Here is a 12,255-nt window from a genome sequence, read left to right as displayed (position 1 = left end):
TATCACTCAAGGAAAGAATCAAAGAATTTTTTTTGCTTCTTGCGGTCGCACGTAACCCAAGTCCTCTTGGGCGTGTCGATTCCTAATCATGTTCTTGAAGAGTGATAGGAAACCCAAGAAAGAAGGGCTTGTCCAGCCTCCCCTTGTGCCTCTTTTCACTCATTGAGAGCGCACAGTGCACTTAGCGGCCGGCCAATCGACGTGAGGTGGGAAAAAGCAACCTTGGTGTGAGCACAAGGCTGCCAAGGGGTGCGCCCACGGAAAAGAAGAGTACTCGGGTGAAGAGAAGATCCTTCTCTAACGCAGATTGCAAGCGAAAGAAGAACCGCAAGAACCTCAAGAACCGCAAGAACTCAAGAACCTCAAGACCCTCAAGAACCCAAGAACCAAGACCCCCAAGAACTCAAGTTCCTCGTGAACTTAAGAACCCAAGACCACAAGAACCCACGACTTCAGTGGATGGTCATCACTGGAAGCGGAATGGATACTTCGCTTGGAGGTGGTGAGCATGGGAGTAGTGAAGAAGAATTGTCACCACCTGGAGGTTTTTCTGACCCTCACCCTTCCCCATCTACGCCAAGGATTGCACCAGATCCTATGGAGGCTTGGTGCAAGACGATGATGGACATGATGACAACGTGGCACGAAGCAAGAATGGCAACCATGGAGCATGAGCGCGAGCAATTACGCTTGGAGGCCAAAGAATTTGATCGCAAGTACGCAAAAAGAAAAACAAAATTGGATCGCAAGAACGTTGTTCATTCTTCCTCTCTCATTTCTAATGTGCAGGCGAAGATTGAAGAGATTCGGAAAAAGGAGACTCTCTTAGTCTCTTCTTCTTTAAAGCATGACACACAGGATTTGCATGATGATTTGAATGACAATGACAAGCATGATGATTTGCATGAAGATGTGATTTCTCACAAGCATGAAAATTTGCATGAAGATGATGGATTGTTCACAAAGATGATGGTTTAGTTGATACTTTTTCTAGTGAAGCTAACCTCATTGCAGATTCGATCAATCACGAAGAACCGACCTTGGCTCTCGAGTCAAGGTCCACAGAACCCCCACAAAAAGATTCGATCGATCACGAAGAACCGATCTTGGCTCTCGAGCCTAGGTCCAAAGAACCCCCACAAGTAGTATTATGTGTTCGAGTGGTTAGTCAGCACGCATTGTACAAGTGTTTCATTCATAATCGTTTCCTGTATTTTAGTCAGCGTCTTTATGTGATCCTTTTCCTACGCATGACATATTGTACGTTGAGCACGATCCACTCATGGATGAGCACGGATATACGCCAATTTCTCACGAAAAGATGAAATGTTTGCATTCTAGGAGGTCACATTCAATGTCTCTTCCTTGGCACGACACAGTCGTAGATAGAGCACAAGAAAGATTGAGCATCAAACCTAGGCATTTCCATTGTGTTTTGCCACAGTTGATTGATTTAGATCAGAAACACAAGATTTGATCTCACTGTTTGCCTGTGTGTGGTGAACGGGTTGGCACTCTGTCTATTTGTTCATGTACATTGCATGCACAGTCTTTAGAGAAGACAAGATTTTTTCCAGTCACTTTACAAGGAATGGGTATGTTCATGTTTTTGTGTTGGAAGTGGTTTCAGGAATTTTTAGCCATGGAGATTCTTGAAGAAGGAAGAAGCATGACTCTAGACGAAGTTGAAGCATTGAAGGAGCCACAGGAGACTTTGTGTCGCTTTCGGCGCGGCCCAATGAAGCAAGCGTTGCAGACCTTTATGAAGTTCAAGCATCAAAGTGGGCCGGCGAAGAGTCCTTTCCAGGATTCCCGATGCTATTGGCGATCTCCCTCGACGCCATACAGTTCGGTTCCAATACCTCACTTTGAAAAGGAGGGGATGTCACGTGACACATCCAAACCTATGTGTCCGTGGACAAGCTACAGCATGACCAGGGTTCAGTTCAATCAAGTCGGTCTAGAATAAGAAGTACTTTTGTGAGTCTGTTCGCAGACCGTGCATGCCCAGACACGTAGAGTAGATGCATATCCTCCGATTGCACACAGCATGATCATTAGTATTCCCATCAAATCCATCAAATTCCATCAGAGGAATTTTCCAGTACATTAAACCTAATTTTCCTATTTTTGATATTTTTCACTTATTTATTAAGTGACTTTTGTCGGGAACTAGGTAAGGCAATTTTGCTAAGATAATATATAAGCGAACCAGAGTTAGCACTTTCTGGCAGAAGAGGCAGCAGGAGCATTGCTCAACAAGCCAATTCTCAGCAAGAACAAGAACCCCCTAAGACCAGCGTTTTTTATCAACCAGATCAGCCTTTTTACAGCTTGCAGATTCAGCCATTCAGCCTGGAGTTTTTCAGCCATACCAACGCTTTTGCATCAGCGAATTCAGCATGCACTTGGCACTTCCATGAGCATTTCTGCCAGCGTTTTTCAGCAGGGATTCCAGCGTTTTCCAGCAGGAGATTTCAGCCAGCAAAGGGACAACATAGCAACGTTTCTGCAGCAGTTAAAGAACAGCCAACTTAGCGTTTTCAGCAGCCTATGATCAGCGTTTTCAGATCCAGCAAAACAGCGCTTCAAAGAGCAGAAATTCAACGCTTAAGAGACCAATAGCACAACTTTTTTGAAGCAGCAGGAATTCAGCAAAGTCAGCGTTTTTGCAACAGCATCAATTCAGCGATTCGAAGCACCCAGTTTTCAGCATTAACCTCGTCCTCGTCGTCCACACCGTCGACATCGACATCGCAGCACTTAGACTTGCATCAGCACTTGTACCAGATTGTGCAATCATAAGTAGACCGCTCTCGCCATAGAGAGTGGGGCCCTTGGAGGAGGGTTTGACAACATCTCTGGTGCCGTATTCTCTTCTCTCTCTATCTCTCAGTCTCATCCACTTCCATTCACCGTGTTCATCCACTTTGTTTGTGATCACTTGCACTCTCTCATTAAGAACGGAAGGCTCTCCCTTCCATAAGTAAAAGGAACCTTGAGCACAGTTCGGAGCACTCATCTTGAGCAAAGTTCATCATTCATTCCGCTGCACATTACATCGCAGAAGAAATTCCGAACCTCGCAAATCTCACCTTCCCGCAGCAGATCCTCGCCGCACGGTCGGATCAACGAGCGTTTACTCTTTCAACCCGGAAAACGCAAATTTCAGCATCTGCGTTTTCAGCGCGTCGTCGTTGCATCACCGTCATTGACATCGTCACCGACATAGAGTCAGGATTCAGCAGATAAAGATTTGCAGATTTCAGCCCTTAGTCTTTTCACATTTCAGCCCGTCTCGTTGTCGTCCTCATCATCGTGGACATCGTCGGCAAGTCCAAAGCATTGTAGAGATTTGTGAAATTAATAGTAGACCGCTCTCGCCATAGGGAGTGGGGCCTTCGGAGGAGGGTTTGACAACATTCTGGTGTCGTATTCTTCTCTCTCTCTCTCTCTCTCTCTCTCTCTCTCTCTCTCTCTCTCTCTCTCTCTCTCAGCACCTTCATTCACAGTGTTTATCCACTTTGTTTGTGATCATTTGCACTCTCTTACTAAAGGACCAGAAGGCTCTCCCTTCCGTAAGTAAAAGGAACCTTAAGCACAGTTTGGAGCACTCATCTTGAGCAAAGTTCAACATTCACTTCCGCTGCACCTTACACTCAGAAAGAGCACAAGAAAATTTTTCCATCAAACATCGGCATTTTCATTGTGATTTGCCACGGTTGACAGATTTAGATCAAAAAGACAAGTTCCGATTCCATTTTTTCGTGTTTTTGGTGAACGGTTTGACACTCCGTCACTTTGTTCATCTGTATTGCATGCATAGTCTTTTCAGAAGAAAAGTCGTTTTCCAGTCACTCTACATAGAATGGATATGTTTATGTTTTTGTGTTGGAAGTGGTTTCAGGAATTTTCCTCCTCGGAGATTCTTGAAGAAGGTGGATCTATGTCCATAGACGCAGTTGGACCATTGAAGCAGCCATAAATCACTGTCGCTTTCGGCGCGGCTCAAAGAAGCAAGCATTGTAGACCTTTATGAAGTTCAAGTATCGCACGAGCCATGCATCAGAGTGGGCCGGCGAAGAGTCCTTCCCACGATTCTAGACATTGTTGGTGATCTCCCTCGAGGCCATGCAGTTCGGTACCAGTACCTCACTTTAAAAAGGAGGGGATGTCACGTGCACATCTAACCCTATGTGCATGTGGATAAGCTACTTCATGACAAGGGTTCAGTAAGCCTAAGAAGTGTTCTGGCACTTTTGTGAGTCTGTTCACAGGCCGTGCATGTCCAAGCATTTAGAGTAGTTGCATATCCTCTGGTTGCACACAGCATGATCATCAGCATTACAATCAGTAGCCATCATGAGCATTTTACAGTGCACAGAACCCATTTTCCCTATTTTAGCCATTTTTCACTTATTATTAATAAGTGACTTTGTTGAAAAGTTGGATAGGGCAAATTGGCTAAGTTAATATATAAGAAAGCTAGCGCTAGGACTTTCTAGCGGAAGAGGCAACAGATAGCATCTGGCAATGCACCTTCTCAGCAGACCGACAAGGGAACCTAGCGTTTTCGACCACAAGGACCAGCCAACGTTTTCCTTGCAGATCAGCCTGGCATTTTCAACAACAACAGATCAGCACTAGCGTTTTTGTAGATCACAAGACAACCTGACATTTTTGCAGATTGCAGCTTAGTCTAGCGTTTTGCAGATTCCCGGCGACAGTTCAGCCCATAGCATCAGCGTTTTGCATTTTCAGCAGTCAAACTCCGCACCGCAGCTCCCAATCCTCGCAGATCTCACCTTCTCGCAGCAGATCCTCGCCGCACGGTCAAATCAGCCAATGTTTGCAGATTCAGCCCGCTATTCGCAGATTTCAACATCTGCATTTTCAGTGCATCGTCGTCGCATCGTTGTCATCACCATCGTCACCAACGTAGAGTCAAAATTCAGCAAATACAAGATTTGCACATTTTGGCCCCTAGCGTTTTCAGTTTTCAACCCGTCTTGTCGTCGTCGTCATCGATGACGACATCGTCGGCAAGTCCATTTCATTTAGACCATTGTACGAGATTTGTGCAATCAATAGCATAGACCTCTCTCGTGGGGCCCTTGGAGGAGGGTTTGACAACATTCTGATGTCGTATTCTTCTCTCTCTATCTCTCAGTCTCAGCACCTTCATTCAGAGTGTTTTTCCACTTTGTTTGTGATCATTTGCACTCTCTCAATAAAGGAACGGAAGGCTCTCCCTTTTGTAAGTAAAAGGAACCCTTGAGCACAGTTCGGAGCACTCATCTTGAGCAAAGTTCAACATTCACTTCCGCTGCACCTTACAACAAATGCTTACACCACCACGCTTGTGCAAGCTCAAGGGATTTGACAACAGACTTAAGGATGTTCCACACTTTAGCAAAACTGATATCTACAAAAATAACCTATGGCTTGTAGTTCTAGGAAAAAGAAAAGCGCAAAACTGATAAATTAACTACCTGAGTAAGATGAGCCTGAAGATATGAAGCCATAACCTGCATGTGCCTACTAAAGTCATAAATGTACCAACCTCATAGATTGCAGTTTACGCACCTAAGCAAACCTGATATCTACAAAAATAACTTATAGCTTGTTGTTCTAGAAAGCACAAAAAGTGATAAATTAACTTCCCGAGTAAGATAGGCCTGAAGATATGAAGCCATAACCTGCATGTGCCTACTAAAGTCATAAATGCACCAACCTCGTAGATTGCAGTAGTTGGTTCCCATGGCAAGAACATGCCTTGTAGAACCACTCCATCAGGAAATTGGATGCGTATGATTGCAGCCTTGTACTTCCGCTTGTTTGCTGTTGCAATCCTATCCCTTGAAACTTTTGAAATCAGAAGTTGAGAGTCCTCCAACTTTTTTTTTCTTGCTGCTGCTTCTTGTCTCAACTCAGAAGCTGAGAGTTGAAAAAATGAGTCAGGAAGCTCCATCTTGGCAGCTAAGTTCTCCGGAGAAGCATAAAAAACTCGTACCTGCAACACCTCAATGTAGACAGATAAGTAAGATTGTGAATTATTTGCACGCAACCCTTGCCAATGCATATGTGCATACAAACCAAGTGCCAGAATCTTTGAGGAGCTCACAGAGAACAAAACACTTACTTGTCTGTCCACTTTCCTTTGCACTGGTGCCTTTTCATTTGAGCTGATTTTTTCTTTCGAAGAGCCACTACCACATTTCTCTAGCTGTGTAATAACCACTTGCATAGCATTAATTTTATCCATTGATGGAGGATCCATAACTGCCCAAATCTCTTCTTCTTCAGTTTGATAAGTAAACCCCACAGCCTCCAAAAGCTCCACTCCGCCAAGGGCCATCCCAACAGTGTCATGTATTTTGGGATTACTGAGCCGAATTTTTCTATATTTTTCTAATTCTGGGCTTCTTACAATGTTGCGGAGTATTCGCAAAAATACATCTATGGTCTCACTACAAGGACCCCCTGACAGAAAGACACCAAGCAAATCCTTAATTAGATTGTCATCTGGTTTTGTGTCACTTTCTGATACGTTGTCTATTGAAGTGCTTGTACTCTGGCTCAAGCACTCATCTATATGAGCATTAACTTCTTTTTCACTTTTCCACCAGCGTCCACAAACTGGACACTGATACATTTGCAATTCACTCATGCTTTTGCCAATAGAAAGTGAATCAATTTGTGAAGAGAATGGATCAAACCCAGGTATGCTTGTACTTTGAGCATCATGTGAATCATGTGAGGCCACCCTAACCAAATCTGAAGAGCTCACAATTCCCTCATGATCACCATGTGAGCACAAAGCGGCTACTTTGGATAACTTCGCAGCATCCTTGCACTCTTGATTGCTCACCTGATCAAGATTCCCCACTTCAAGGGCCCCAATGGGCTGTTCAGATCCATCGCCCGTTTGTAGATCTTCAGCGCCGTCTGGAAGACCAACCTTTACAGCTGTGAGACCATCAACGGAGGATCCGTTAGGATGTTTGCTAGAAGAGCCCACCGAGCTGGGTATGCTAGGACTGCTATTGTGCACATTGGAAGTCTGAGGTTGAGATGTAGAGGCGTTAGATCCATCCTGGCGAGGTGTTGGGTGAGGTGAGCGCTCTCTCCCCCAACGTTCTTGTTGAAGCTTCCGCCAGTCTGCTTGCTGCTGCGCAGGGGGCTGCGCTTTTGCTGGCTGTTGCGAGCTTTCCTGCCCACTGCCCAACTTGTGGCCTTCCCCTTTGAACCTGGAAGAAGAAGAAGGAGATGTGAATTTCTTCACAAGACCTTTGAACTGGTTCTTCACATCGTCCATGTCTTGTGAGCTTGTTTAACAGCCGGCCGAGAGAGCAACACAGTTAAATCATCGTTGGATTGTTTGACCCGACCAACACGGTACCGTGTAAATTATGCACTTCGAGAGAGAAAGTTAAAAGTAGAAAATAATTACCAAAATACCCCAATAATTTGTCATGAATTCCCAAAATCCCTTCAAATTCTCTAAAATTCCCAAAAAGCGAGATAAGGAGACGTAGGTGAAGCATGTATCCTTACTTGGGTGAGCATTGATGATGGAAGGTGTACTACTTCAAGACACGAGTGAAGACGACCCAAGGGATTCACTATGTAGTTTCATATGGTATCACATGAGTGTAAGGATGAAAGGTTTTAAGTAGGGATGCCATAAGCGTTTACATTTGGGGTAACCCCACTTATTTCTTGATATCTATTGTAGGTAGAGAGGGGGTGGGGGTTCAGAGGAGGAGGAAGGGGGGAGGGGGAGATAGAAACCTACAAATCTTAGAAATTGGCCGAATACCTATTTGGCAAATTTTAACCCAAATTTTCAAAATTCCCTAAAAATTGTCAAACCAAGGCTATGTTTTTATGGATATGTATCCATAGAAATTGTTGATGTTTTCCTAGCCTTAAATCCCAAGGGGGCTTCATTGTAACTACTCATAGGTGAAAAGAATCTCATAAAACAATTTTGGAGCACTTGATGAAGCACGTGTGTCCTTGTTGGGTATCCTACAATAACAACAATTGAAGAGATGATATATGGGTGGTATCCCCGCACATGAAGCATATCAAAATCATACTTTTGAAGGCATTGTCACAAATCTAAAACAAAGCATCACTAGGCAAAAAATTGTGTTTTATCTTGCCAAAAACATTTCTCCTAATCGAAGAAAATGAGGGCTGAAGATGCTCATACTAGGTGGTTTTGAGAGTTTGACTAGCATGCGTTCTCTCTCTCTCTCTCTCTCTCTCTCTCTCTCTCTCTCTCTCTCTCTCTCTCTCTCTCTCTCTCTCTCTCTGGCTCTGGCTCTCTGGGAAGAGGAGGAGCATAATCTTTAATATTGCCCTGTCAATGAAAATTTTGAAGGTTATAAACTATATAAGTAACCTATTGTTGCAAATAAAAAGTTAAACTTTTTATGCAAGCTGGGATTAGACAATGCACACAGTACGGTTAGTTATGATTTTACATGGCATAAATTTCAATACTACTATACAATACCATGAAAAGGACAACCAAGCATGATTGTTTTGTGGTTAAGGTGACAAAAATGGAATACTTTTTTGGTCCCAAAAAATAACAAGATGATAGAATGGCCACCTGGTGTGAATGCACGAAGTGCCTTAGACTTCCTGCCCTATGCATTTGTTTGAACCATCTTGAACTTCATCAACAGCTTTAAGAATTGACAGCCATGGCTACTTCTCTATCCATAGCAGAGGTAAAACTTCCCTCGTAGCATTGGTCTTAGCTTCTACTAGCTAGCTCATCACACAATCCTACTTCCCTTTCCAAACAGGCAAAGATGCAGGCCGCCATGGAAGCATTGGATCGATTCTTGTTGCAATGGATACCACATGTGCATCACAATAACATTATCTTGCAAATAAATCTCCCCTCATGCGCTTGTTTGTGTTCATATGTGCATGTGCGAGTTGGTCAAATTCGTTAATGGATTGTGTGCCAAGGGCCAGGATGGACATGCAGTCAAGGGGGTCCCTATATTAGTAGGCCGAGGGTCTATATAGGGCATGGCTGGGTGGTGATGAGCATGATCCAGTCCCTTTTGTTCTTACATTGGTATCAGAGCTCAGGAGAGAAGGGGGAGGAAGAAGAAGGAGGCATGGAGGAGCTTGCTTATCTCTCTCTCTCTCTCTCTCTCTCTAGAAGAAGGAGGCATGGAGGAGCTTGCTTATCTCTCTCTCTCTCTCTCTCTCTCTCTCTCTCTCTCTCTCTCTCTCTCTCTCTCTCTCTCTCTCTCTCTCTCTCTCTCTCTCTCTCTCTCTCTCTCTCTCTCTCTAGCCTTGAGGAAAGAAGATGGCCAGAGGTATTGTATGCAAGCTTTCATGCTTCTCTCAATCGATGCTAAAGCTTGTTTTTCTCAACCGATGTTATGGAAGTCTACAGAGGACAGGGATCACGAGACCGAGCCCTTGCATGAGAACCATATGGAAGTCGACAAAGGACATGGGGGTCGTAGGACCAATCCCTTGCATAAGAACCATGCTTTCTATCGGGCGTTGCAGAATCGGTCAAAGAGACACTCTTTGGAATCACCATGGGGAAAGGCTCGTTTTTTGTTACTGCATGCCGAGCAGATACGGCCTACAACGGCCTGTGTAAGCAACTCTCCTTTCCCTGCGACGTCTGTGCGCTATCAGCCATGAAAGCTCTTCTTTTTGCAAATTTAGGGTGCCCTATTTTGGGCCCCCTCTCCCCAAATTTTTATAGGGGTTAGTTCACACAAGCAGAATTGATACGCTGGCATGATTATCGCATGCGACATGCAAGCACATTCTCCTCTGCAGCAGCAAGTCAGCAAGTACTTCCATAACCAAACCGGCAAGGCTTTTCAAAAAGGGAGTCTCAAAATTTGCAGACTTTGAAGCATGGAATTTTAAGATCTTTTCATAGGTTGGCCTGGTAGCAAAGATGCTCAGCATGGCTGACTCAAAGCAGAAACCTTCAACTTTGCTGATGTTGGGGATTGTTTAGCCTATTAGAGAGGCTTCAAGGTGCATCCGAAAACATTCAAGGTACGTATAAATCTTCAGTTTATTTGGCAAATGTGCTGCATAGTTTTATCTTGCAACGAAGATGAGCGCACTTTAGGCACTCCAAGCAAAAGTAAGGCTTGTGACAGTTATCTTCAGCATTAAAATTTTGTTGCATATATTATTGGCAAAAGGTCAATGATTAATTGCAAACCCGTATCAAGCATGGCTTGGATACACAAAAACCTCGACAGCACACGCTTGTTGGAGGTTAAATGGAGTAATGTCAGGCCAAGGGCCAGGCAAGACTACACGGAACTCATGAAGATCAGCACGGCTTGTACCTCGACTTGATCAGGCAAGACTACACGGACCTCATGAAGACCAGCACGGCTTGTACCTCGACTTGATGAATGGTACACAATTGTTTGGCATGGCCGACTCTTTTTCCCATGACTAGGGCAACCGACAGCGGCACACATGATTGGCATGGCCGATTAATTGTCACCGTTTCTTGAAATCGGCGACAAGATTCATCGACATGAGTACTTAATGAGATCTACAAGTAGACAAGGTCTATTGTTTGTGAATGATCAACAAGGTCGACTTTCTTTTGATATGACATACATCTGTTAGCATGAATATCCATTAGTTATGAGCTCTCAGGAACTCCATAAGTAATTATATGAAGCAAGGCTTCAATTTATGCATCTTGCATTGAGACTCCCCACATTTGGCATATGCTATGAGCATACAAACTTGGGAAGGATATGACGATATGCTTGCAGGTTATTTCATTACATGCAAAGAAGGTGTATATGATATACACGGCAATTCTCTCTTGCACAACAGATATGGCTATGAACTACATTTGAGCGAGCTTTTCCTTGACATTTCAAGACAATTGGTTACAGCAGGATGACCAAGTTAGACCATGTTCAGTTTTGTTTATTTTTCCATGTTTACATCTTTGATTGGAAACTATTGCTTTTGTGCAAAGCAATGTGCTTTGAAATTTTACATGAAGCAAGACTTCTTCCTTGTGCCAGGTGCCCAATGACTTGGCATCAAGGGCATTGGCACACAAGTTCAGGAAACTGGAAAAATAGGGAATCTCGGCTCACAGAATCCCTACCAGTTTAAATTGTGGAGGGATTCTGTGAGGCCATCACTTTTGCCAAGGGCTTAAGTTTATGTATGCATGGCATGCTAGCTAGGTGGATTCAATTCTACCTCCTCCTGAAACACGCTTCCGCTACAACACCAGATACTTTGTCAAGGACAAGATAAGTTCTAGATTGTTTCACATAAGTTTGGTTGCTGTCAACGCAGCACAACACTAAAAAGCACCTAAATCAAGGACTTAATTCAACGACAAAGTCCTATCATTAGATCACACTAGTGTCGTCACAACCACATACATGGTAGGTGGGTCAATCTATGACTTGTTTGTGTTTTTTTGTTACCTCTCTCGATGAGAGAGTCATAGCAGAAAATTGTGGCACGCTTATATGATAAGTTGCACGTTACGCATGCACACAAGCATGGGCACAACATATACAAAGTCGTCATTTAAGGAAAGTTCCTCAGCCCAGGATTCTCTCTCTCTCTCTCTCTCTTTCTTATTTCTCTCAAAGAATAAAGAAAACTTTTTAAGAATCTTTTGATACATGTTTTGCTCGCGAGTAAGCATGAGCCAAGGTGCTCTAACTCTCAGCTAGAAAGTGGGCAAGATGTCCTCTACATTAGTCTTCATCATTTTGTCGATTGAACACTAATTGCCATAAGGGCTATGAGCCACACACGCTGGCTAAGAGTCATTGTCAGATCTCGGGTACGACCCAACTATTGGCATTCCTTGGGTTATTGTTCTTAAGATCGAACAGATCTACCTAGTGGAGTACACAACGACGTTGATGGACAAGCAAGATTCTTGTCATTACGAATGTTTAGCGTGTCATTTTTGCACGACATGTTTTCAGTGCGACACTCGAGTTGAGTTTTTGATAACCATAAACTCAACTCAGCTGATCTCTACCACGAAATTTAGATGCAACAAACCTTTGCGACAGCATGGCTGTCCATAAGAGCTATGCTTTACACTTGTGTGGATCTCCTGCTCTCTCTATAGCACTACGAGTGTCTATGGACACATTGTTTTGGGGTAAGACCCCGCGGGTGCTTACTAAATCACCCCATAGGCATTGAGTATCGCAACGGTTAACTATGTTGGTT

General features: G+C 43.8%; 1 protein-coding gene across 1 annotated transcript in view; it reads right to left on the bottom strand.

Annotated features, from left to right (window-relative positions):
* Positions 1-7,383, bottom strand: part of PUX2 (plant UBX domain-containing protein 2) — a 52,612-nt gene extending 45,229 nt beyond the window's left edge. The window contains exons 1-2 of the mRNA XM_086488638.1: positions 6,143-7,383; positions 5,735-6,013 (exon numbers count right to left, since the gene is read on the bottom strand). Of these exons, the coding sequence (XP_086344764.1) occupies positions 5,735-6,013; positions 6,143-7,318 (1,455 nt within the window). The 5' untranslated portion in view covers positions 7,319-7,383. The remainder of the gene's footprint in view (positions 1-5,734; positions 6,014-6,142) is intronic.
* Between the last annotated feature and the right edge of the window lie 4,872 nt (positions 7,384-12,255).

Source organism: Adiantum capillus-veneris, chromosome 18 (assembly GCF_014529385.1).
Source record: "Adiantum capillus-veneris isolate H3 chromosome 18, ASM1452938v2, whole genome shotgun sequence".
NCBI classification, from domain to species: Eukaryota; Viridiplantae; Streptophyta; class Polypodiopsida; order Polypodiales; family Pteridaceae; genus Adiantum; species Adiantum capillus-veneris.
Note: the sequence above shows the minus strand (reverse complement) of the source record. Positions and strands in the feature narration are given on the sequence as shown.